The sequence below is a fragment of the Taudactylus pleione genome, unplaced genomic scaffold, assembly GCF_031769625.1.
Source record: "Taudactylus pleione unplaced genomic scaffold, aTauple2 ptg000129l, whole genome shotgun sequence".
NCBI lineage: Eukaryota > Metazoa > Chordata > Amphibia > Anura > Myobatrachidae > Taudactylus > Taudactylus pleione.
Genome location: NW_028284531.1, coordinates 5,673,586 through 5,699,229, shown reverse-complemented (window position 1 = coordinate 5,699,229; position 25,644 = coordinate 5,673,586). Strand labels below are relative to the sequence as shown.

At 46.2% G+C, this 25,644-nt stretch overlaps 1 protein-coding gene across 5 annotated transcripts in view; it reads left to right on the top strand.

The window, feature by feature from the left end:
* CEP152 (centrosomal protein 152) overlaps positions 1-25,644 on the top strand; it is a 131,686-nt gene that overhangs the window by 67,605 nt on the left and 38,437 nt on the right. For all 5 annotated transcript variants that reach the window (XM_088472797.1, XM_088472798.1, XM_088472794.1 and 2 more), the window contains exons 16-20: positions 1,030-1,158; positions 1,243-1,378; positions 1,451-1,642; positions 3,338-3,607; positions 14,634-14,765. In XM_088472797.1, coding sequence (XP_088328923.1) covers positions 1,030-1,158; positions 1,243-1,378; positions 1,451-1,642; positions 3,338-3,607; positions 14,634-14,765 — 859 coding nt within the window. The remainder of the gene's footprint in view (positions 1-1,029; positions 1,159-1,242; positions 1,379-1,450; positions 1,643-3,337; positions 3,608-14,633; positions 14,766-25,644) is intronic.

The following is a 25,644-nucleotide window of genomic DNA, read 5'->3' as shown; positions in this document are numbered from 1 at the left end:
AAAGCGTAAGTTTCTTACATGTAAGACAGAATTTCTTTTGTCTATATTTATAGCTAAACTAAAGCTAGGAGCCTCTGTCTTGCCAGTCTCTCATTTTCATGGAAATAGGACTGTTCTTTGCAACCTAAGGTGGTGTGCAGGTTCCACCTAAATCATGACATTGTGATTTCGGATTTTAGGCTGTGATCCGTTTTCAGAATAACTGGGATCTCTTCTCTTGTTGAATGTTGTCAGTGTTCTAAGGAACCATGTTAATAGAATTCTACAGGTTTGTAAAACAGATAACCTCTTGGGCCTCTATGAAGCCCACAGGGGAGTCTGACCTGCATATAATCAGACTGCTGGCAAATGGATTATTTCTGTAAATCTCAATTGTAAACCTATTCTGGAAACTGTGAGGGCACTTTATACCAGATCGGTGAGTGTCCTGAAGCCACAGCTAAGCAGATGTATCAGTTAATGTATAAACAGAGGGATCTGGCAAGTTCCTAAATTTTACACATTCAATGTTTTTGGCATTCAAAGATCCTGATTTTGGTCAGAATATGTTGCACGCTAGTAGATGCAACTTCGAGGCACCCTCTAGGGTCCTGTTTCCCCCATGCAAATGAAGGACATAATTCAATTTTTCTACTAGTATTAAATCTATTGTAGTACACTGGACATTTCACTCCTCTTTTAGTTCACCTTTTATGTTATGAAGTTGATGTTGTCTAACAACTCTCTTGTTTCGTTCTTCTCTGCTCTGTATTGTGGGGCTTGGTTGGAATGATTGGGTTCACAACAGGCTGGGGCATATACAGATGGAGGAGTTGAGGCTGTGTAAAACTTCATCAATTGCCCAAACTTCCCTGTATAGCATAAGGTTCCAGTGACGCAAAAAAATTGACAAATCTGTTTGGGTTTTTATTTTCACTTTTTAAATATTACTGTAGTGGTTCATATAAATAAATCTGAATTTCTTTTGGAGCCATGTGTTGTGTTTTACAGTCATGTGAAATGAGTCCGTTAATTAAATGGTCATTCCAGGTGTGAGCGCACTTATGAACAGCATCATGAAGACCTTAGGAAACATTTGAGAATGGAGTTAAGTGAGAAGTTTGAAGCAGAAAAGGAGCAGCTGTGCCAGGCTTATGAGGAGAAAGTTGCCAAGTTACAGTAAGGGTTTTTTTGTGAGTGTTTCATACACTCTGTACCATGCTTAGTTTATTTTCCATCCTAACTTTTATCACAATATTGCAGATCACAGATCCATGACATGACTAATGAGATGACGGCGGTGCAGGAGTGCTATATAGCAGTCTGTAAAGAGAAGGATACTCTGGAAGATAATGTGAGAGAGAGTGTGCGAAAAGAATTTCAGCTAAATGAAGAAAAGGTACTTACGTTTAAAACTAATTGTATGAATAATCTCCTGATCCCCAAAAGTAATGTCCCCTTTCATTTTTAGTGGAAAGAGAAATTACTGCAAGACAAAGAAAAATCTTTACAAACTCTAAAAATGCATCTAGAGGGCATACACCAGTCATCTTTATCTGAGGCAAAAGCTCTATGGCAGAGAGAAAAGGAGGAAGAGATAACAAAGCAATTTGAACTTCAGTTGGCATTGGCAAATGACTGCTGGATAAAGGAGCATCAACAGGTTTTTGACTATTCAGTCACTTTAATCAAGAATATTGCTTTCCATTGTATATGCATATTACTGCCTTATCTAATAACTGAATCCATACCAAAAGTCTAATTGTAAAGTTTACATCTCCTTAACCGCTTGCCTGGCGTGGTCACATCAGATAGTAAAAGTGCGAGGAGGGGAACATAGTCCCACTGCGCTCTTCAAATGTGAGGGGGCAGGACTAGATCAGGGGAGGACTGGGGTAACGGGAGGGTGGCATCTTTTGAGGGGGAGTTATGCAGTCCAGTAAAATAATTTTTTAGCTGGGGAGGATGACTTTATCTAAAATCTATCTATATTATACAAGAAAAGAACCCTTATCTTGCGCCAAAAATTGATAATGCTGCACCTCTAAGAAGATTCTCTGTTTGCTGAACCCCACAAAACAATATAAAACCAATAATCTCAGAGGGCGGTAGAATAGTATTGAAAATATATTTTTGTTTGTACATCAGTGTGGGTTGCTTAATTCTCTTGATACCATCAATCAACTCCAGAAGGATGAGCTTGATTACTTCACAGGCATCTGTAATTATACCCACTCATCAAAAATTATTCACTCAAAAATTGAGGCCAAATATTAATAAACTCCAACAAAAATATTTTTAATATAACTGTTTTTACATAATTATGTCAAGCTTAATATCACTTTGTAGATTATCGAAAGTTATGATTCTTTATACTTTAAAACGTAGCCATCAGCTTCAGCATAAAACACTATGTGTTTTGTCACCTTGGGGTATTCAAAAGGGGTAATCAAATAGGATCACAATCCGTTCATATGTGGTCACACTGGATCTTGTAAAAATGCCTCACAGATCAATGGAGAATAGATCCTTTATACAGGCCTTAGCCAATAAGATCACAACTGATTTATATGCAAAGTAAAAGTCTCAGAAGATGATGAATGGCTTCCAATTCAGTGTAGATTACAGCCATGGCCAAAAGTTTTGAGAATGACACAAATATTGTTTTTCATAAAGTTTGCTGCTTCAGTGAGACCATTCATGTGTAGGGTTGCTTCTCAGCCAATGTAGTGGGCTCATTCACAATTTTGCCTAAGAATACAGCCATGAATAAAGAATGGTACCAAAACATCCTCCAAGAGCAACTTCTCCCAACCATCCAAGAACAGTTTGGTGACGAACAATGTCTTTTCCAGCATGATGGAGCACCTTGCCATAAGGCAAAAGTGATATCTAAGTGGCTCGGGGAACAAAACATTGAAATTTTGGGTCCATGGCCAGGAAACTCCCTAGACCTTAATCCCATTGAGAACTTGTGGTCAATCCTCAAGAGACGGGTGGACAAACAAAATCCCACAAACTCCACGCATTGGAATGGGCGGCCATCAGTCAGTATGTGGCCCAGAATTTGATTGACAGCATGCCAGGGCGAATTGCAGAGGTCTTGAAAAAGAAGGGTCAACACTGCAAATATTGACTCTTTGCATAAACAATGTAATTGTCAATAAAAGGCATTGACACTTATGCAATGCTTGTAATTTTACTTGAGTATACCATAGTAACATCTGACAAAAAGGGCTAAAACCACTGAAGCAGTAAACGTTGTCATTATCAAAACTTTTGGCCATGACTGTATACGTGTTATCAGGTATTTGTTTTTGTTTTTTTAACTGTATATATTATTTTTTTTTCCCCCTAGAAAACTGAAATAAAATTTCAAGATATAGAGGAGGAGTGGAGGCGTAAACTAGATACAGCGTTAAGAGATGCCAAAGTCAAGTCAGTGCAAAGTTTAGAAGATCATGCTGTTCAGACAGAACAGACTTTATTTGCACAAATTGTATTAGAAACAGAGCGGCTGGATGAATTAAAGATTGCACAACAAAATGCTGCACAAGATAAAGAGAAAGCAGTCCGTGAGGCTAGAATGCAACTCGAAAAACAGCAACGAGAAAATGTTTCTAATCAGGTACTCAGCACAAAATGCTTCCTCTGAAATTAAATGTTATGCTTAAGTTACCCTAACACACAGTAATTTGTCTGTCCAATTTGACTGTTTTAGACCAGAGAGGCCCAAAACTGCTGCATTTGTGGGCATACCTTTGTTTTGTTACTGTGCATAGTCGTTGTGTGGACAAATTTAACCTTGATCTGGTCACTTTTGTACTTTGGTCAAAACTGTCTGTGTAAGGACATCTCATATGTTATTACTAACCAATGACCAGCTGTATGGCTGCTTCCAACTTTGTCTTCTAACCTCGCATGGTGACGCTGATGTTGAATAATTGATGTTTCAGATCATTCAGTTTGTGACCCTTTTGGTTGATCCGAAGGTTTCCCAGCCAATGCAGATTTATTGCCAATCTATGTAAAGCCATTCTCTCTTGTGCTGTTCTAGTGGTTTTGCCCACATATGCCATGGCACATGGGCACTTGATTAAATATATGATAAAAAATTACGTGTTTGATTCGGTAAGTTCTGCCATTTTGAGGGTGTGAGAAGGATTGGCCTGTAGACATATAGTTGCACGTAGTGCATTTCAGACATTTGTAGCTCCCTAGGGTCTTGCTTAAAAAATTAGACTGGACTTGATTGATGACGTCTCGGTCAAAAATGTCCGTGTGGACTACCAGATCTCTGATATTTTTGCCTCTAGTAAGGCAAGAAATGGGTCTCTTATTTTTGAAACACATCAGATTTATATCAGTGGATATAAATCTCTAGGTACTCTTAAGTGCTCTAGGTACCACTAGACTGAACGTATTGTATTCATTAACAAACGGTATAATTTGGTTTCTTATAAAAGATGGCTCCTCAGAATTTTTAACACTTCATCTCTTTGTTTGTAGAGGAGTTGCAAATCATATCCCCTTTCAAAGAATTTGAATACTACTTTGTCCTGTGTAGTTCCAAGTTCCAAACGGTTACTGGTAATTCTGGCTACCCTGATCATCTGTGACCTGGGTAAACCTCTTTTGAGTGCCAAAGGATGATGACTGTTAGCCCTAAGTAGTTTATTATCTGTGGGCTTCACATAGACTTCTGTCTGTAGTTGATTATTGTGTATCCTTACCAGAACATCCAGGTAATTGAGACACAATTTATTCATTTGATATGTAATCCTGATGGGAGAATTCCTTCTGTTAATATGATTGATCAAATATTGTAATTTAGGCTTTCCTCCAGTCCACAGGATAAATACGTCATCTATGTACCTGGAGTATCTGAAGATATGTCTGGTCCAATCAGGGTCAGAAAAGAACATTTCTTGTTCCTCACGAAGCATGAAGACTTTGGCAAATGAGGGCGAAATATTACTACCCATGGCACATCCGCTTGTTTGGCGGTAAAATTTGCCGTCAAACAAGAAAAATTCCTGGTTAATGTCAATTCTAACAAATTGAGGAATAAATCTAGATTCAAAATATCCATTTTCTTCTTCGGGGTCCACAGCCAATACGTTGGGGTATGAATCCCGGTCACCAAACAGTTAATACAAACTAGCTCTCTGCTCCCAGGATGCATCGGGTCCCTCCTCATATACCCCACCCCCTGCCTCAGGTAGCCAGTTCTTCCTGTTTGGTGTGTACACCACATAGACAGTGTATCTGCAGGAGCAGTCCGGCAGACGAGTAAAAAAAAAAAGAGAGTTTTTACTCTCCATCTAGGCGGGTGGTCTGAGCTGTCCTGGAAGCAGCCTCGCGTCTGATTGGAGACGCATCAGCCACACGCTGCAACTATCTCCTAGCACCGCTAGCCTTGACAGGTCCATGGCTAGGGCTTCGGCAGGGGCTCTCATGCCCTGGACCGCATCCGGATCAAGGGGATGGCAGGTAAGCGGATGGTCGCGGCGGCCGCTGATGTCGGGACCACGTGGCGGTCCGGCCTCCGGCGGTGAGACTGGCCGGAGGCCAGCTGCAGTCAGGGGCAGAACAGCCTGTCGCCTACACTAGACCGCCGGGATGTGATGTTCCTGACAAGCCGGGGCCATGTCAGTTTACGGGGCAGGTCCAAGCAGCATAGGGGAGGGCCGCTTCCCCGGCGGCCCCTCCCCCAATCCACACGCTAGTCCAGTCTTCTGGCGCAGCGGGATGGGTTGCTCCTCCCAGCCTCCAATATAAGGAGCCAGCGTGTATGTCAGTTGCTCTCTGATCGCTGCTCCTTCAGGACGCTGGGAAGTCTCCCTGTATACCTTTCCTACTGCTGGTTCAGGTTTTACAGGGCTCTATCCTACTAAGCCTAGCGTTGATTATGGTAGTGAGAGCTTATATGCGTATGACTCATAGAAGTGTTATCCATGACATGTGATTGTTGTGTGGATACTGTTTCTTCTGTAAAAGAACTGTTATTCCTGTAAACTGTCACTGTCTCTCCCCTTCCGTTACTGCAGGTGTGTGGCTTGAGAGTAGAAAGCAGCACATATACACTCAGAACCATTGGCTTAGTTGACATGTCTAAGGAGTCTGAGGGTCAGGTGGCGGGAGCCCCGTTGCTGATATCCTGTATAGTCTGCAAGGCAGGCTTGTCCCCACAGGACTTTCTACAAAATGGGCTTTGTGGGAACTGTTTTAGACAGCCACTACACCAATTAAGTTTGCCTGTTACAGGCCCTGAGCCCCCTTGGGCATCATTTTCACAGGTTATGGCCTAGGTGGCGGAGCGGCTGGCTGCCCCGGTACCACCGGTTTGGGGTTTGCCTCAGCAGATGCATCCTATGCCCATGATGTGGCCGCCTTGGATGGACCCTGGTGCTGGTAAGGTTATGGCATCATCCTCGGGGGTTTTTCAGCCTCCTCAGACTGTCAAACCAAAGCAGCCTAAATCTTGGCTCCATTTACCTTCTCACATGGGTGAGTACTCCAGTGCCTCCTCCTCCGAGGAACAGGCACAGGGCTCTTCTCAGGAGTCTAGCTCCGAGGAGGGTGATGATCATTTCCCAGTAGCCGATGTCCCCTTTCTGATTAGGGCTGTGAAATCGGTATTAAATATCGAGGAAGGGGATCCTCCACTTAGGAAGGCACCCCCGTTCAAGCGCCAGAAAGTGATCAAGGCAGAATTCCCAAAGTCTGAGCATTTATCAGAACTTATGGAGGAAGCGTGGGTCGGTCCGGAAAAGAAAAGCCATCCTTCTAAAAGAATGGCACTTCTATATCCTTTTCCAGCAGAGGACTGTGCTAGGTGGGAGAATCCGCCGTCAGTTGATGCACATGTGGCGCAGCTGATTAAGCGTACCACTCTGCTAATCCCAGCGGCTTCACTGTAGGAAGCCACGGTGGCGGGAACTGCCACCCGTCCAGCTATGGCTAATGCTTGGGTAGCAAGAGCTATTGAGGAGTGGGCTAAAACTCTAGCAGAGTCTCTACCAGATGCCTCTAAGGGGCAGCTGGACATGATCTCCTTTATTAGAGAAGGGGCGTCTTATCTGGGAGATGCCGCATTGGATGCAGGGAGCCTTTCCTCCAGGGTTTCAGCGGAGTCCGTTGTGGCGCATAGGATTCTCTGGTTAAAGGATTGGAAGGCGGATGCCGGGTCCAAAAAGGCCCTAGAATCCCTTCCATTTACAGGGGGAGTTCTCTTTGGTCCAGAATTGGATAAAATTGTAGCCTCCATGGCAGCCTCAAAGACGGCAGGTCTGCCATCAGCAACCTCGTCTAAACTTAGACTGGCGTCCTTTCGGGGGTTTCGGCCGCAGGGCAAGGCCAAGGGTCAGCCCTCGGCGAGATTTCCACCAAAAAAGGCAGGACCTACCTTTCCGGTCTGGAAAATGGCTCCGCCTGGCCTCTTTGAGAGTACAGGTGTCTGCTCTTTCAGTCTGGTTCCAATGAAAAATTGCTCTGAGACCAGATATAAAGGCCTTTTTTCAGGGGGTGTTGAGGATTCAGCCTCCCTTTGTTCCCCCGGTTGTTCGTGGGATTTGACTCTAGTTCTGAAGGTTTTACAGGCTCCTCCGGTCGAGCCTTTAAATTCAATAGACATCAAGTGGCTAACAGCAAAGACAGTATTTCTTCTTGCTATAGCATCTGCACGCAGAGTGTCGGATTTAGCTGCACTTTCCTTCCGTGAGCCATTCTTGGTGTTTCATCAAGATAGAGCAGAACTACGTACTAGGGAGGGTTACCTTCCGAAAGTAGTGTCAAAATTTCATATTAATGAAGAAATAGTAGTTCCAGCGTTTCAGGGCACTAGTCTCTCGGCAGGAGAGGCTTCCCTGGATGTGGTCCGTGCACTGAGAATTTATGTGAAACGCACGAGCAAATGGAGGAAGTCTGATTCACTCTTGGTGCTTTATGGTTGTCATAAGCGTGGCTGTCCAGCCAGTAAACAGACACTGGCCAGGTGGATTGAATGGCAATTTCATTCTCTTATACACAGACTGGCATGCGGGTGCCGGATTCAGTAACGGCACATTCTACTAGGGCGGTAGGTCCGTCGTGGGCAGCCCGTCGGAGTGCTTCTGCTGAGCAATTATGCAGGGCGGCTACATGGTCTTCCATCCATACCTTTATCAAATTGTATTCCTTTGACACTTTTATCTCTCAGGATGCCTCCTTCGGGCGTAGGACTCTCCTCTCTTCCGAGAGTCAGGAGCGTCCCTGCCCGTAGAGTTAGTGCTTTGGGATATCCCCAACGTATTGGCTGTGGACCCCATGGACCCCGAAGAAGAAAATAAGAGTTATGGTATGTCATACCTTTTTGTTAACTTTTTCTTCGAGGTCCATGGGGTCCACAGGACACCCATCCAGACGCACCTGTAGTTCCGGGGGGGGTTTCCGGAAAATGTCTTCTCTTGAGAGTCTGGACTCATGAATATGGGTTTCTTCTTTCTTACCCTTTGTTTGGTCTCTGCCTGCTTGAGCTTGGTAACGAACTGGCTACCTGAGGCAGGGGGTGGGGTATATGAGGAGGGACCCGGTGCATCTTGGGAACAGAGAGCTCGTTTGTATTAACTGGTGACCGGGATTCATACCCCAACGTATTGGCTGTGGACACCATGGACCTCGAAGAAAGAGTTAACAAAGGTATGTCATACCATAACTCTTATTTTCTCTCTGATCAGAAATTCCTTCATAGTATCTAAACCTTGTCTGTGAGGAATACTTGTGTACAGACTACATATGTCCATGGTACATATAATAGTGTCATCTGGCACTCTCTCAATGGAATTGATGCTGTTTACAAAATCGGTGGTGTCTTTGATGTGGTCAGCTTGTTTTGTGATTAATGGTTGTACAATTTTTTCCAGAAACATGGAAATGGGTTGGTAGATGGAATTGCGGGCTGAGATGATGGGCCTCCCTGGTGGTTTGGCCACATCTTTTTGGATTTTTGGAACATATATATATATTACATACACACACCGGGTGAAATAAGTATTGAACACATCAAAATTTTTCTCAGTAAATTTATTTGTAATGGGGCTATTGTAATGGCATTTTCACCAAATGTCAGCAACAACCCATGCAATCCACATATGCAAGGAAATCAAACCATAGATGTTCATAAATTAAGTTACGTGTAATCACGTGAAATGACACCGGGAAAAAGTATTTTTGGAGAGCCGTGAGACCGACGAATCCACCGGAGGAGGAGCCTCCCATTTTTCTGTGACCGATTTTGGAAACCGGTAAATGGACAAAAAACTTTTAGGCATCTAAAATTTCTTGTCAGGATGCTGCCAAGCTGTAAACATGGAAAGAAAATGGTAGACCTTTGTTTTGTTCCAAATAAGGATTCATCAGTAGATACCATAGACTTTTCGCCCAGAATCTTCAATACATGTTGGACCACCAAGATAAGGGCCTCCACTCTCTGGACGACCCAAATCAGAGGCTTGTTGGTGAAGGTCGTCACTGTCTGACAAGGATTTCAACTCACCTTCCTCCTCTTCCTGTGAAGGAGGCTTTATGTCGGAGTCATCCAACTGGAGGACTGCTGGGAGAGGCCTCTTTTTTGATGGTCGAGCGGATGCACTGACACTAGAAGAAGAAGAGGCAGAAGAACCCATGCATTGAGCCAAGCCTTCCACAGAATGAGCTAGATCTCTCGCCCAACCTGGCGCTCTCTCTGTAGAACCTGGAACAGGAGCCTGGTTCCTAGCCGATTCCCTGTCTCAGCATGCAGCAGCCAGTTCCAAGGATAAATCGTTTTTAACCCCCGCTAAGGTCGATATCCAAGGTGGCGTAGGGGCTGCATCTGAAGAGTGTTCCGCAAGAACGGGCCCCCCCCCCGAATTACAGGAATCTCAAAGGGCCTTTCCCTCAAAGCGTGCCTGAGATAGCTTGGAATTACAGCAGGCAAATTACCTTCTGTGATGCAATAGCAGCTGCCCCTTTATCTGTCATGATGCTGTGCACTGACAAACAAACACACACACACAGACAGAAACAGATGTACCTCAAACACAGACAGAGGAGCCACTGGGTACAGAGGGAGAGGAGTCGCCAACTCACTCCCTAATGGAGATTCCCCCTCACTCAGCAGCCCAGAAAATACTCCAGTGTACTCACGGCCTCAAATAACAGAGTGAGTGTTGGCGTGCCTTTTGATCTGGATGCTGAGTAGTTTCACAGTAGGCTGCTGTCACACTGCACTTGGATGCTGAGTAGCTACACAGCAGGCTGCTGTCTCACTGCAGTAAGCACCAGTACAAGTGTGAAATGGTGCCGAAGATGTAATAGAGGGGCTGTCCTGGCCCTCACTCTGCTGGAGAAACCAATGCAAGCGCTGCCTCGGCATCTGACACACAGCAGAGGCGCACAGAGGAACCTCCGCCCCCTCTTTTCCCGCTGGCGCCAAAAAGACCATGTTGCCTGTCCTGGCAGCTACTGTCCTTAAGGACAGTTCCGACCATAAGCTGGAAACCTCCTTAAAATCAATATACTCAGCAGCAGGGGTGTTGCTTAGACCGGCTTTGGTTAGCTCTTGGGTCAACAAAGCTGTGGGACAATGGGCGGAGCAGTTGGTCAGTGGACTTGAATCGGGAGTGTCGAGATCTGAACTTATTGTTTTAGCCGAACATATTCATGAGTCAGCTATATACCTTGGTGAGGCGTCTAAGGACATTGGCCATGTCGGATCCAGGATCTCAGCGTCCGCTTTAGCGGCTCGCTGAGGTCCTGGCATGCGGTTGCAGATTCCAAGAGAGCTGTGGAAGGCCTTCCTTTAACTGGAGATAACCTTTTTGGACCTGAATTCTGAATTGGACAAATGGATCTCACAGGCTACTGGTGGTAAGTCTACCTTTTTGCTCTTCACTACTCCCACTCCGGACTGGTAATTCCTTTCGGGGATGTTCACGCGGTGCCTCCTCGGCAACCCGTGGAGATGGGGGCAGATATCGACAGTCTGGTTCTTCCCGTCAGCCAGATCCAAAGCCTGCTGACAAACCTTCAGGATGACTGGATCCTGGCCTACCTCGGACACGCCAAGGTGGACTCCAAGGTGGAGTCACACCTATTGCGATTCAGTTTATCAGTTTGGATTCGCACTCTGGTGTCTCTGGGGTTCAGAGCGAATTTACAGAACCCCCTCCACATCCATTTTTCACCACAGGTATTCCTGTGTCCCAACAGAAGCCGAAGGTGCTTTTGCAGGCAATCCAGAGGCTGGTGGATTCAGAAGTTCAGTTACCGGTTCAAGTCCATCAGCGCTGTCTGGGTTTCTACTCCAATCTTTTTGCAGTTCCGAAACAAGACTGCTCTGTCAGGCCTATTTTAAATCTGAAATCGTTATCTTTTACCGATTCAGGATGGAGTCTCTTCACTCAGTGATTGCGGGTCTGGAACAATATCAAGGATGCTTGTCTCCATGTCCCAATTTGGAAGCCACATCAAGCTTTTCTTCGATTTGCAATCAGAGAGGAACATTTTTGGGACATCACTTCCAGGACCGACTGTGCTGGAACTCCGGGCAATTTTCAGTGCCTTTCTGGAAGCGGTTTCTCTGCTAGACGGTTTACCGGTTCGTGTCCAATCAGACAACGCAACAGCCGTCTCATACATAAATCGTCAAGGCGGGACTCAGTCGCATGGCCATGCGCCAGGTAAATCGCATTCTTCTGTGCGCAGAGATACATCTGGTGGTAATCTCAGCAGTGTTAATTCAGGGAGTCGACAATTGGGAGGCAGACTATCTCAGTCGTCAAGACATCAATTTCTCAGAATGGGCTCTTCACCCGTATGTTTTCCGACAGCTGGTACAGAAATGGTGTATGCCAGAGGTAGATCTCATGCCTTCCAGACACAACCATTAGGTACCACGGTATTACAGGATGCGAGACCCGGAGGCGATAGATGGTCTGACTGTTCCTTGGAGTTACAACGTTGTGTACCTTTTTTCCCCATTTCCTTTTCTTCCACTTGTTCTCAAGCGGATTAAGAGGGAAGCAACAACAGTCATTCTAGTGGCTGCGAACTGTCCACTGAGGACTTGTTTCTCTGATCTTCAGCAGCTTCTCCTCGGGGATCCTTGGCCGTTGCCCCTTCGACCAGACCTTCTGCTTCAGGTCCCTTGCCTTTACCCAGATTTACAGAGGCTGCATTTAACGTCGTGGCTGTTGAATCTGCTATCTTAAGACGTAGTGGAGTTCCGGATTCTTCCTACCATGCTCCAGGCTCGTTAACTGATCACTTCTGATCAATATCACTTTATCTGGCATGCTTATGTTGCCTGGTGTGAAGATCGGAGGTTTCACACAACTGCCTTCCAGATATCCCACCTCGTTCTTTTCCTTCAGTCAAGGTTGGATGCAGGTTTGCGCCTTGGTTCTTTGAAGGTCCAAGTATCGGCATTGTTGGTCTTGCCTTACTCCCGCAAGTTCAGATCTTTTTTACAAGGGGTTCTTCTAATTTATCTCACCTACAGCCCCGTGGGATCTTAACTTAGTGCTGACTTTTCTCAAATCTTCAAGATTTGAACCCTTGAGGAAGTGTAGCTTAAGCTTCTCACTTGGAAGACAGTTCTCCTTTTGACCCTGGCTTTGGCTAGGAGGGTTTCTGAATTAGGAGCTCTCTCTTGTCGTCCTCCTTAACTCATTTTTCAAGATGATCGTGCAGATCTACGTATTAAGGCATCCTTTTTATCAAAGGTGGTGTCTTCCTTTCACAGCAATCAGCCGATTGTTTGTTCCGGTGTTGTCGGATACTTCTCCGTCTTCGCTTTCCCTAGATGACTTTCGGGATTTATGTGGCCCGCACCGCTGCCTTACGGAAGTCGGATGCCTTGTTTGTTCTTTTATGATGCTTCCAAACGAGATTGGATGCTTATAAACAGATGTTGGCCAGATGGTGGCCGGCCTCCGTCTGTCTCTATTTCTGCCCATTCCACCCGCTCCGTAGGAGCTTGCTGGGCTGCTCATCAGGGCGCTTCTGCTACCCAATTGTGCTGTCCGGCCACTTGGTCCACAGTCTATACTTTTTGTTCGATTTTATCGGTTTGATACCTTTTGCGTCCTCTGAATCTAGTTTCGGTCGCAGGGTTTTGCAGGTTTCTCAGAGCTCTCCCACCCGGGGAGAAAACTTTGGGACGTTTCCAGTGTCTCCTGGTGGATGAATGAGAAAATAGGATTTTGGTACTTGCCAGTAAAATCCCTTTCTCCGATTCCACAGGGGACACTGGACGCCCGGCCAGCACTGCTTTACCTGCCATTGTGTTCTATTTTTTACACATGTTGAATGTTTCTGTTGTGTGTTCTTTTCAGCTTTATCTCCTCAGTTGTATCTTCTGAATCTGTTTCCATCTCCTTGGCATCCAATTCTCTAACTGGGGCTTCTGGGGGATAGAGGGGGAGGAGTCACTCACACTTATAAATTTAGTGCCAGCTCCACTCATCCACCCGTCTTGATCTCCAGTGTCCCCTGTTTAATCGGAGAAAGTGATTTTACTGGTAAGTACCAAAATCCTATTTTTTGTGTCTCAAGTAACTAGTTTTGAACGAAAGGTGCTGTATACTGCCTTTCCTTAGTGTATTTGCCCCTATGGGCTCTTTTGGGAACTCCCCAACCCCCATATCCCCAATAAGATGTGAGAGCTAATTTTTTTTACTTACTTTAACTGCATTACTTTGAATGAGTTGGAGTATATTGTGCACCCAGTCTTTATGCTCTGATTCTCCAATATTGTACTTATTTAAATGTGTTACCTCTAATTACTCTCCTCTGTGGCTTGGTTAGGAAAATACCAGTTTCTACAAGGAGGGAATATGTAAGGAGAGAAATTGCAGGCTTTGAACGTATTCTAAAAGTACCATACTTCTAGTATACCCCTGCATCTGTATCTCCCAACAGATTCTTAGTAAAGGATTTAACGCAAGTACAAAAATCATATTTTCTCCATTCCACTCTTAAGGGGGGTATCCACTAGACGATAAAGTTGAACGATTGAACGATAATGATAAAATCGTTCGATAATCGTTTGAACATCGTTTGAACATCGTTTGCAAATCGTGCAGTAATTGTTTCTAACGATGTACGATGCGCGCTCCCGCTGGTCGTTTGATCGTCTCCTCCATCGACTGAACATGCAGGTCAATTTCACTTGATTGCTTACAAATCGTTTACACATCGTTTACACATCGTTCACGCTGAACGATCAAACGATGAACCACTATCTGCCCACTATAGCTGAAAGCTCTCAATCACAGATTAAAACAACATAGCTTATTGTTAGATCTTTTGCAAATCGTTTGCAGATCTTTTGCAAATCTTTTGCAAATTGTTCAGAGTGGAAGATCATATTTCAAGGGAAACTTCAAGGGAAAATCGTTAAGAGGTTGGACAGGGATAAAATCGTCTAGTGGATGCCCCCCATTAGCCTAGTTCTACAGAACATAAACTGCTCTAGAATTGATACTGTATATTTATTATGTTACTTGATTAAGGTAAAGGCCTGAATGTTCTGAGGATTCTTTAATATTACGGTATGAATGCATTAAATAAAAGTAAATATTTTCCTTTAAATGCTGTGTCCTTGTTAAATAACAATTTAATGTTTATAGGTGGAATTGGCCTTAACAAAAGCTCATGCACGATGGTTGCAAGAGCTTACCTCTTTATCGGAATACAAAGCCAACCTACGCCTTGAGAAAGAAAAATGGGAAAAGCTCAATGATGTTAATGTAAAAAAGCAGGTAAGTAATTTTATGACACATGGGGTTTCTTTAATGAAACGGTCATTGAAAAATACTGAATACATCTGTAAAATTGAGCTTTTCTAGTTATAAATATAGTGAATTGTTCAAATCTCACACAGTGTTGGACTGAGGGATGATCGACCCACCTTCCAACTCAAAAGCCCATGTGTTGACCTGCACCACCCAAATCCTACCAAGTGCATACATAAGTGCATTATCACATTACATCTGTCAGACTAGCCCACACTACAACTAGTCTTTACAAAATGTTCTGGATGTTAGATCCATAAGAAATGCGTACTTTTGAGGGACTAGAACAGTGGAGCATAGAGAGGTGCAACAAAAAAAATGTTTAAGACGCTTGAGCTCCTCCCTTCTATGAGGGGAATTCAATTAGAGGCGAAAAGCCATATTCGCCTGTTTTTTTGTGAAAAATTTGCCTAAAAAAAAATTCGCCAACTTCAATTCCAGGACAATTTCGCCTAAGTGGAAACAATTCTCCAAAAATGATTCTCCAATCAATAGCTGGTGAAAAGAAATGCAAAATCTTTATTTTGGGGTGCAAACGTGGGGAAACAACTCAGACCCCTTGGGACAGCTCCCCAAAGGACAAATACGCAAAAAAACCAGAAACTAAAACCTAATGGAGCATACACACGGTCAGATTTGTCAGACTTGTCAGATTTGTCAGATGAACGATTGAACGATTTTACCAAAGTTTTGAACGATTTGAACGATTGAACGATTTTTGACTGCATTAAAATGAATGGAATCGTCCAAGTCTGACTGCAAACCCATCAGATATCGTTATCTGACAAACGGGAACGTGCATCGTTGATCGTCCATCGTTCAGGCATGTCAGATATGAACGATTTTCCTTCAGATATGAACGACTGAACGATTTTTAAATCGTTATCGTTCATGTCTGAAGGAAAAATCTGACCGTGTGTATGCACCATAAGAACACCCCAAAAAAGACATATAATTTTTGGGGTGTAAATTTAAAAAGTGGGGGGATAAACATTAAAAGTAGCGAAAAAGACTTCTTGGGGATCCACAAGTATGAGTCAGGTGTTTTTGGGATTGCAGGTGCATGCAGCAGGTGGATTTTTCACGTTTTTTAAAAGTTCACTTTAGAGACATAAAAACATGCTTGCACCCATTTTCAAGCACCCCAAATTTGACAGGAATTCTTATTTTCACCAAAAACTACAGCTTTATGCCATTCTTCACCACTTTTACAAAAACGCTAATAGCAAGCAATTTACACAACTTAAGTACACAAAATAGCTTTATTAGGGTTATTAGTACACATCTATACTGATTCCCTATGTTAGTGCATCTTTTTCTGGGGTACAGACTGATTTACCCAGTTCTTTCAATACTTTTCACCTGTTCCGTATTCGCCTGTTTCCGTGTTCGCCTGTTTTGCAATTGAATTAGGCGAAAAGCAGGGACGAGCACGGAATAAATTCGCCTCTGAAACAGGCGAATGAAGCGAACAGTCGGACAGGCGAAAACTTCGCCTCTAATTGAATATGGCTCTATATCCCCCAGCCAGAGAACCTTAAGATACTTGACTAATACAGCCCAAGACAAGAAATTCATAGAGACAAGACATAGGTGAAAAACCATTCTTGAAGAAAAAAAATATATTAACAAGAACAATGCCGTTTTGAATCACAAGGTACCGGTCTATTGCGCCAGAGCCCAAGACCCAGGGGTCTGGTAGATGCAATGGTAGGCCCTTGGAACTTTTTTTTTTTTTCTTAATTTTTATTTTTTTTTGCAAACAAGGCCATCCTTCCAACTAAAGGTGATTTCTAAAAATTGTTGTTCCAGCTGTGGATTTTTTTGGTCAATCTCAGGCTTTGCCAGGACTCCAGTTGCTGTTAGAACCCTTCATAAAACGCACTAAAGATCCTCGTAAAACAGTCTTCCCGACTTTCAAAACATTGGTTGGCGGGCATCCAAGTAGACTACTGTACATTGCAGCGGATCGACCAGTTCCTGAGCATGTTACAGCGCATTCTACTCGCTCCGTAGGAGGCTCCTGGGTGGAGCGACAAGGTGCATCCACTAAGCAGTTATGTAGGGCTGCGACTTTGTAGTCCAATCATTCTTTTGTAATGTTTTATAGGGTTTATAACTCTGCATCCAGGGATGCAAACTTTGGACGTAGAGTTTTACATACGCGTGTTTGTTCTTGTTACTTCCTGGGGCTTTGTTCATAAATAACGGACAACTTGAGACTTCTGTGGAACTCATAGGAGCCAATGTCCAAAACAAGTTCAGTTTCAAGTGTTAAGCTCCTCACAGAATTAATCCACTATCCCAGAAGCTGCGTGTGACTCACGGGGATCTAGCAGTGGGGCCCCACCTGTGGTCACTTTGCAGCAAGCATTGGAGGCAATAGCGGGGAGTGAGAAACGCATTTCAGATAAAATTGAAAAAGTACAATGTGACTTATCCCTGCTGCTGCAAGAAGTGCAGCTGGTAAGGGAGAGGGTAGGTGAGAAGTTAACTCTCCTCTCCACCCTATGGCTTCACCCTCCGGCTCTTCTAAATTGTTCTTGGAACCTTGACTAACATGGACTCTCTTTCCTTACAATTTTCTGTGGAAGAGGCACATTGTGTTACTTCTCGCCCTCTACCACCTGGTGGGCTGGGCATACCACGCCTTCCATACGTCGTCGTCAAGAAGGGTCTCAATTCTTATTACAAAAAAATTCTCATTTGTGTTAAATTTAGTTAAGTAGGACCCTTACGGCAGATGTGTTTCTTGACTGTTAAATACATTCTATGCCTATTTATATACTGGCCATCTATGTACCCTTTACATACGAGGTTCTGAAGCGTGCAGCTGAGTTTGTGGCTGTATCTCCCAGTACTCCCAATAAATTGTTTGGGGGATTTTAACAGTTTTGTAGACCCCTTTCTGTATAAATGGTGTGAAACCTCTAATACAGTGTTAGGTGTAGGATGATCGTGTTTTGCAACAGTTTAGGGTGGGTGTTTTAAAAATCCGGGTGTGCAGCAGTTCTCCGCTACCTACCATTCTTTTTCTAGAATCTATTTGGCCTTAGTCTCCCCAGTTTGCTTCCTAAAATATATCATATCTCATATAAAGCCATAGGGGTATCCGACAATTCTCCACTTTTGATGTCCCTGGAGGTAGATAGTCCTAAGGGAAACTGCATCCCTTCTTGCTTATCCAGTTGAAGGCGGGATCTGAGTTGGAGGTTATGTGGGATGGGTATTTCTACTTCAGGGTCCATAGGGTATCGGTGATGACGTCAGACATCAGGCACCATAGAGTTAAGTTTTCAGCCTCCCAGGATGCACTAGGGTCCCCCTCCTATACCCCGCCCCCGAGCCAAGGCATCTCAGTTTTCGTTGGTGCCCGGCCGGAGTCGGATGCACCTGTTTAGAGGGGGGCTAAGGATAGCCCCTGAAGTGCAGCTGTGGCTGCACATCTGGAGGTATAGCATGGACAGTCATTCTTGACGTCCATGCTGTCTTCCCTACAGCCCCGCCGGTAACAGAACGCCGGTACTGATACGGGGATGCTGGTAGGCATCTGGGGTCACAGCTAGCGGTGACCCCAGATGTTTGGGACCATGGCCGGATTCAAGGGGGACAGCAGGTAAGCAGCGGGGTCCCGCGGTGGGTCCCCGCTGGAACATGGTCCAGAGTCCCCAGGCAGGGGGGCTCCCTGGGGACTGGCTGCAGCGTGGAGCCAGGTTTCGGACCTGCGCTTCCACTACCCCCCTGGGACAGCGGACCGCAGCTGAGCGGTAGCGCTGCGGCGTCCCAGGGGTTAATTGCATGCCAGGGGAGCGCGCCTTCCCTGTACACAGCCGGCGCCTCCCCCGCTGCACACAGCCCTCTCTGCACTTGCCGATTGGCCCTGTGGCAGCGCTCCTCCCCCAGGCCGGCCTCTCTGCTCCTCGGTGGCCATCTTTATGGAAGCATGGTGAACGCTGCTGGAAGCTGCTGATCGGTGGCATCGTGGTCTGGGTCCCCCAGCATACCTCTCCTCCGTTGGAACAGGTCTGTGTATGCAGCGCTGAGTCCTACCAGGCTCTGTGTCTTCGTAGTTGAGGATCAGCGCTGATAGTGCAGGGATTGATTTCTTTGGATAGTATGTGACTGCTGCTAGCGTCTGCTGCCTGTACTTTCACTTTCTACTGTCAGCCTTTTCACTGTCCCTGATCATCTTCTGCTAAAGCCCTTGCGGTGTGGTGATTGCAGGGCGGTTCTCTCACTATACTAACGCGTATCAGTGAGAGGGGTCACATACTTGCCATCATGTCTGAAAGTTATTTTCCTCTCCTGCTTCTGTGTACTACATGTAAGGTACCTATAGCGGAGGGGCTATGTCGGCCGTGTTTTTTAATGACGCGGCCAATTACTGTCACGGCTCCGGTACAGCAACTGCCTTGGGCTTGTTTCGCTAAAGCGCTTACAACCCTAGTGGGCCAGTTAGCTCCGCAACCTACGTTCCCTCAAATGGGATTGTCCCAGCAGTCAGTGGTGTCGTCACCCTTGCAGGGGTTCCCGAGACAACTGATGGTACCCCACAGTCTCCCTATTTCCCCTCCTCAGGTTTCTCAGGAGCCTGCGTGGGTTAATTCGCTAACAAGTTCTGTGCAGCATTTGTCAGACGTGTTACAAGGGGAGTCCGTGTTACGGTCTCACAAGCGGCCGGTGGCGTCTCTGTCTACTCCTTATGAGGATGACGAGGGGACGACCGATGATGGGGAGATTCTGGATCTGTCGTACCAAGAACCTCTCCGTACTAAAGAGTCGGACGCTAAGTCTAAGGTTTATATACCTGGTCTTATTCGTGCAGTCCGCACAGCTTTAGTTATTGAGGATGATTAACCTCCGGTCTCAAAATCCAAATATGCCTTTTTCAAAGATGTTAAGGGTGATGCCACATTGTTTCCTCTTTCGGGTCAATTGGTCGACCACTTAGAGGAAGCGTGGAAACATCCTGGCGGACGGTATCAGCCTCAAAAATGTTTAGCAGTGGCTTATCCGTTTGCGGACAATTATTTTGCTAAGTGGGAATCCCCGCCACAGGTAGATTCTCATGTGACACGCCTGGTCCGAGGTGCCACGTTACCCATGCCCTCCATGTCCTCCTTAAAGGATGCCACGGACCGTAAGGTGGAAATCTGCCTGAAGTCCGTTTATTCCCTCGCGGGGGGGGGCAGCCAGGCCGGATATGGCCATTTGTTGGGTAGCCAGAGTTATGGAGCGCTGGGCTGATAGTTTGGAGGCGTCTTTCAATTCCGACTGCTCGGCTGAACAGACCGAGTTGATAGGCAATCTCCGGGATTCGGCCACTTACATTAACGAATCGGCTTTAGATATCAGTACCCTGACTTCCCGGGTTTCTTCGGCAGCTGTGGTGGCTCGTCGCACCTTATGGTTGCGATCTTGGAAGGCGGACGCTGATTCCAAAAAGGGTTTGGAAGCTTTGCCTTTTAATGGAGTCCTATTTGGTCCGGATCTGGACAAAATTGTAGCCACGCTGGCGGCAGCCAAATCGGCATGTCTCCCGTCTGCTGCAGTTCCTTCCAGTTCAGGTACGTCGTCGTTTCGGCCTTACAGGGCCCAGGGTTAGGCCTAAAGCACAGTCCTTCCCCCATCAGGCTGGCCCCAAAAAATCGGCCAAGCCCCGGAAGCAGGCCTGGAGTACCAGACGTCCGGCCCCTAAGTCCGATGACAAACCTGCGACCTGACGGTCCGGGTCTCCCTTAGGGGGATCCCAGAGTGGGAGGCCACCTGCTGCAGTTCGCCCAGTGTTGGTCGGTTACTACGACAGACACTTGGGTTCTCGAGGTGGTTTCTCACGGGTATGCCCTCTCCTTCCAGCACAGGCCCCCGTCCCGATTCTTCACCACGGGTCTTCCATCAGACCGGAACAAAGCCATGGAACTGCGGAAGGTTTTGCACACTATGCTCCAGGCTGGAGTTATAGTGCCTGTTCCATTCTCCCAGTGGGGCCAGGGTTTCTATTCCAATCTGTTTTTGGTGCAGAAACCCAATGGGTCGAACCGTCCGATCCTCAACCTCAAAGCACTCAACAAGTCCTTGCGGGGGCCGAGGTTTCGGATGGAGACCCTACGGTCCATCATCCTGGCGCTGGAACCTGGGGATTACATGGTGTCGTTGGACATACAGGACGCTTACCTGCATGTCCCTATTCTTTTACGCCATCAACAGTTCCTCAGGTTTACCTTTTGGGCTGGCGACAGCACCACGTGTGTTCACCAAGGTTATGGCGGTCATGGCGGCTTCCCTGCGGCTGTAGGGAATGCGCATGTTGCCGTACCTGGACGACCTTCTGTTGGTAGCAGGATCTCCAGAGCTCCTTCTACGCCACTTGGACCTCACGATTGCGGTACTCCAACGGCACGGCTGGTTAATAAACTGGCAGAATTCCACCCTGATCCCGTCTCAGAGAATTCTGCACCTCGGAGCCTTATTGGACTCCGGACAGCAAAGGATCTTTGTGACGAGGGAAAAGATCTCTGCCTTACAGTTGAGGGTGCGCAGTTGTCTGCAGAGTCTTCGGGTATCTCTGCATTCGGCGATGAGGTTACTGGGCACCATGGTGTCCGTCTTCGACATGGTGGAATATGCCCAGTTTCACTCCAGACCTCTGCAGCAATTGATCCTGTCCAAATGGAATGGACTGCCTCAGAGTCTCAAGTCCCAGGCGATGGTGCTCGTCTGTCCCTTGCCTGGTGGTGGCAGACGACCCATCTCAACAAGGCTCGTCCGTTTTGGGTGGCGAACTGGGTCCTATTGACGACGGACGCCAGTCTTCGGGGCTGGGGAGCGGTCTCAGTTCCACACTTGTTCCAGGGCAGATGGACTCAGGCGGAAAAGGAGCTTCCGATAAACATCTTGGAACTCCGTGCCATTTTCAATGCTCTCCAGCAGGCCCATCGGGTTCTCCACAGTCGTCCTGTGCAGGTCCAGTTATATTCTTCATTATTGTCAGGTTAATTGACTTGCTGTATCCTAGGAATTTAGTAAAATGGGTTAATTATGTTTTGATTCAATGTCATTTCAACGCCACCACCGTGGCCTACATAATTCGGCAAGGAGGAACCCGAAGTCGGGCGGCACTCGTAGAGGTGTTCCGCATCCTGATCTGGGCGGAGCGCAATCTCCCGGCCATATCAGCGGTGTTCATCCCGGGAGTGCTCAACTGGGAGGCCGACTTTCTCAGTCGCCAGAACGTTCATCCGGGGGAATGGTCTCTGCACCAGGATGTCTTTCAACTTACGGTGGACAGTTGGGGTCTTCCAGAGATCGACCCCATGGCGTCACGGCACAACAACAAGTTGCCGGTGTACGGGTCTCGCACAAGAGACGAAAAGGCGTCTCTGGTGGATGCTCTGTCCGTCCAGTGGACGTTCCGGTTTGCCTATCTCTTTCCTCCGTTTTCCCTTCTTCCACGGGTAATCCGGAAATTCAAACAGGAAGGAGGGACGCTCCTGTTGATAGCTCCCGCGTGGCCCAGACGGCACTGCTTCTCAACCCTTTAGGGACTGTCCGTGGACATCCCTCTGCGGTTGTCGCTACGACCGGACCTACTGTCACAGGGTCCTTGTCTTCACCCGGACCTGACTCTGCTGTCTTTGACGGTGTGGCTGTTGAGACGGCCATGTTAAGGTCCAGGGAGTTTTCCAGCTCTGTGGTACGCACTATGCTGAGAGCTCGTAAACCGGCTTCTGCAAGAATATACCATCGTGTGTGGCATACGTTCTTCCAATGGTGTCGACCGAGGGGTTATGCACCTCGGGAGTTCCGTCTGTCTAGAGTGCTAGCCTTCCTACAGGCGGGACTAGACCATGGGCTTCGCCTTGCTTCTTTGAAGGTGCAGGTATCTGCCCTGTCTGTCTGGTTCCATCGTAGGATTGCTACAATCCCTGATGTGCGCACCTTTATGCAAGGTGTTCTTCGAATTCAGCCGCCATTTGTTCCACCGGTGGCGCCTTGGGATTTAGCTGTGGTCCTGAGGGCTCTCCAGGGACCGCCGTTTGAACCACTCGGCTCAGTGGATTTTAAATGGCTGACAGCTAAAACAATTTTCCTTCTGGCCATCGCTTCGGCCAGACGTGTTTCTGATTTAGGGGCTCTCTTGTAGACCCCCTTTCTTGATTTTTCATGGGAACAGGGCGGTGCTGCGCACTCGTCCTGATTTTCTTCCCAAAGTTGTTTCCCGTTTTCATATTAACGAGGAAATAGTTGTGCCGGCTTTTATCTCACCTGACCTGTCGGTGGGTGAGGCCACTTTGGACGTTGTGCGGGCTTTACGGATTTATGTTGACCACACTTCTTCGTTTAGGAAGTCGGACGCCTTGTTTGTCCTCTATGGCTTCCGTAAGAAGGGTTGGTCTACTTCAAAGCAAACTTTGGTAGCTTGAATCCGTAGTATGGCCATTTCAGAAGCTTATCTTCATTAAGGCCTGCCGGTTCCATCCTCTGTTAGGGCTCATTCCACTAGGTCTGTGGGTCCTTCGTGGGCAGCTCGACGTGGTGCCTCTGCATTCCAGATCTGCAAGGCTGCCACGTGGTCCTCGGTCCATACATTTGTGAGCTATTACGCGTTTGACACCTTTGCCTCTCAGGATGCTTCCTTCGGGCGGCGGATTCTCCTTTCAGCACAGGAGCGTCCCCACCCTTGAAGGATGCTGCTTTGGGACATCCCCACGGTATCCTGTGGATACTCTATGGATCCTGAAGTAGAAAATATGAGATATGGTAAGAACTTACCCTTGTTATCTCTATTTCTACGAAGTCCATAGGGTTCCACAGGACTCCCGCCCTGTCACACCTGTGCTGCAGATGGGCTTTACTCTGGTCACCGGTTTTTCCGTCTCCCTCTGGTGAGAATGTGATTCTTGTGTGTGTCCAGATCCTTTTTTTTCCTCTCTCTTCCTTATCCTCCTCCGGCCTATGGCTTGGTACGTAACTGAGATGCCTTGGCTTGGGGGCGGGGTATAGGAGGGGGACCCTAGTGCATCCTGGGAGGCTGAAAACTTAACTCTATGGTGCCCGATGCCTGACGTCATCACCTATACCCCAAGGTATCCTGTGGAACCCTATGGACTTCGTAGAAATAGAGATAACAAGGGTAAGTTCTTATCATATCTCATATTTTCTCGGATAATAATGGCTCTGCCTGTGTGGTAGTTGTGTGGGGTTTATTTAAGGCATATATGCGTGGAACTAAGGGCATCACTGAACTGAAGTTCTTTTATAGAATGAAAGAGGCTGAACTGGAGGCGGAGTCCTGTTGACTGAAACTGGGTTACTTGAGAGACAAGTTAGATACGTCTAGGATTCAGTGGTTGGCAGCTGAAATTGCGTGGACAGCTCATTTATCGGATAGGAACATGCGTAGCTTATTACTCAAATCACATAAATACTATGCGCACACAGAACATGTAGTTATTTAGCACATGTAGTGCACGCTGACCGTCCATCTGCGACTCTTGCTGAGCTTGTGCGGCCTGATGGTACTATTGTTACGACTACTCCGGATGTAGCTGATTTTTTTCTTACCCTAATATTATATCTTTATAGAATGTATCATTACTGACGCCTGAGGCACAAACCTTTTTTGATGCCCAGTTGGAAGAGAGAGACTGCCATCAAATCCTTCCCAGGTGGCAAGGCTCCAGGTAGTGACGGCATCCCAATAGAATTTTATAAAAAACATGCCAGGGTATTTATCCCTAGATTATTAAAATTATTCAATGATTTCTATGAGGAAGGTGTATTTCCGACTTCTATGTCAGAGGCTGTCATTGTCTTGTCAAAGCCTGGGAAGGATCCTAGATTCCCTGATGCTTATAGACCAATCTCACTGATTCCCACGGATACCAAAATTCTAGCTCAAATCCTGTCCTCGAGACTTTACCTAGTCATTGCCTCAATAGTGCATCAGGATCAGACCGGTTTTTTGCCAGGTGAATCGGCCTCAACAAATATTAGACGTCTTTATACTTTTACAGGTTTCCCATAGCAGGAATCTGCTTCAGTCATTGCGGTAAATTTACTAAAATTGAGCGTTTTTAGAAGTGGGGATGCTGTACATAGCAACCAATCAGATTCTAGCTATTCTCTTGTAGAAGGTGCTAGTTAAATGTTAAGTAGAATCTGGTTGCTATGGGCAACGTTTCCACTTCTAAAAACTCTCACTTTTTAGTAAATTTACCCCATTGTCTCTTTAGACTCTGCAAAATCTTTAGATTCCGTGGAATGATCCTATCTGTAGGAGCTCATGTGTTGTGTGGGCTTGGGACCTGTGTTCCTCAAATGGGTGCAATTTATATATGATAGACCCAGCGCTAAGATATCTGTTAATGGTTTTATTTCTCCTTTTTTCGAGGCACAAGACAAGTTTGCCCATTATCCCCTGCCTTATTTGCTTAAGTGATAAAACAGCTGGCATCTATCTTTCGGGCTCATTGTGACATTATGGGGTTTTAGTTAAGTAATAAACTTGATAGTGACGTTATACGCAGATTATTTGTTACTATTCCTTAAGGATTACAGGTCTACCATGCCAGTGGTTCTAAAAGTAATTGAGGAGTTTAGTGGCTATTCGGGCCTTGTCACTAACTGGAGTAAACCTTCTTTATTACCGTTACTGGGTGCTCCCCCTGCTGTTCCGGAATTGTCCTTGCCTTTTTATTGGGTCCCTAGATTTAAATATTTAGGGGTTTGGATATCTAACCGAACAGAAGATTATGTGGAATTGTATTTACTGCTGCTCTTCTCCTATTTTAGGGAGAAACTTAGCTCCTGGAGTAAACTCCCTCTTATGGTTGCGGGCAGGGTG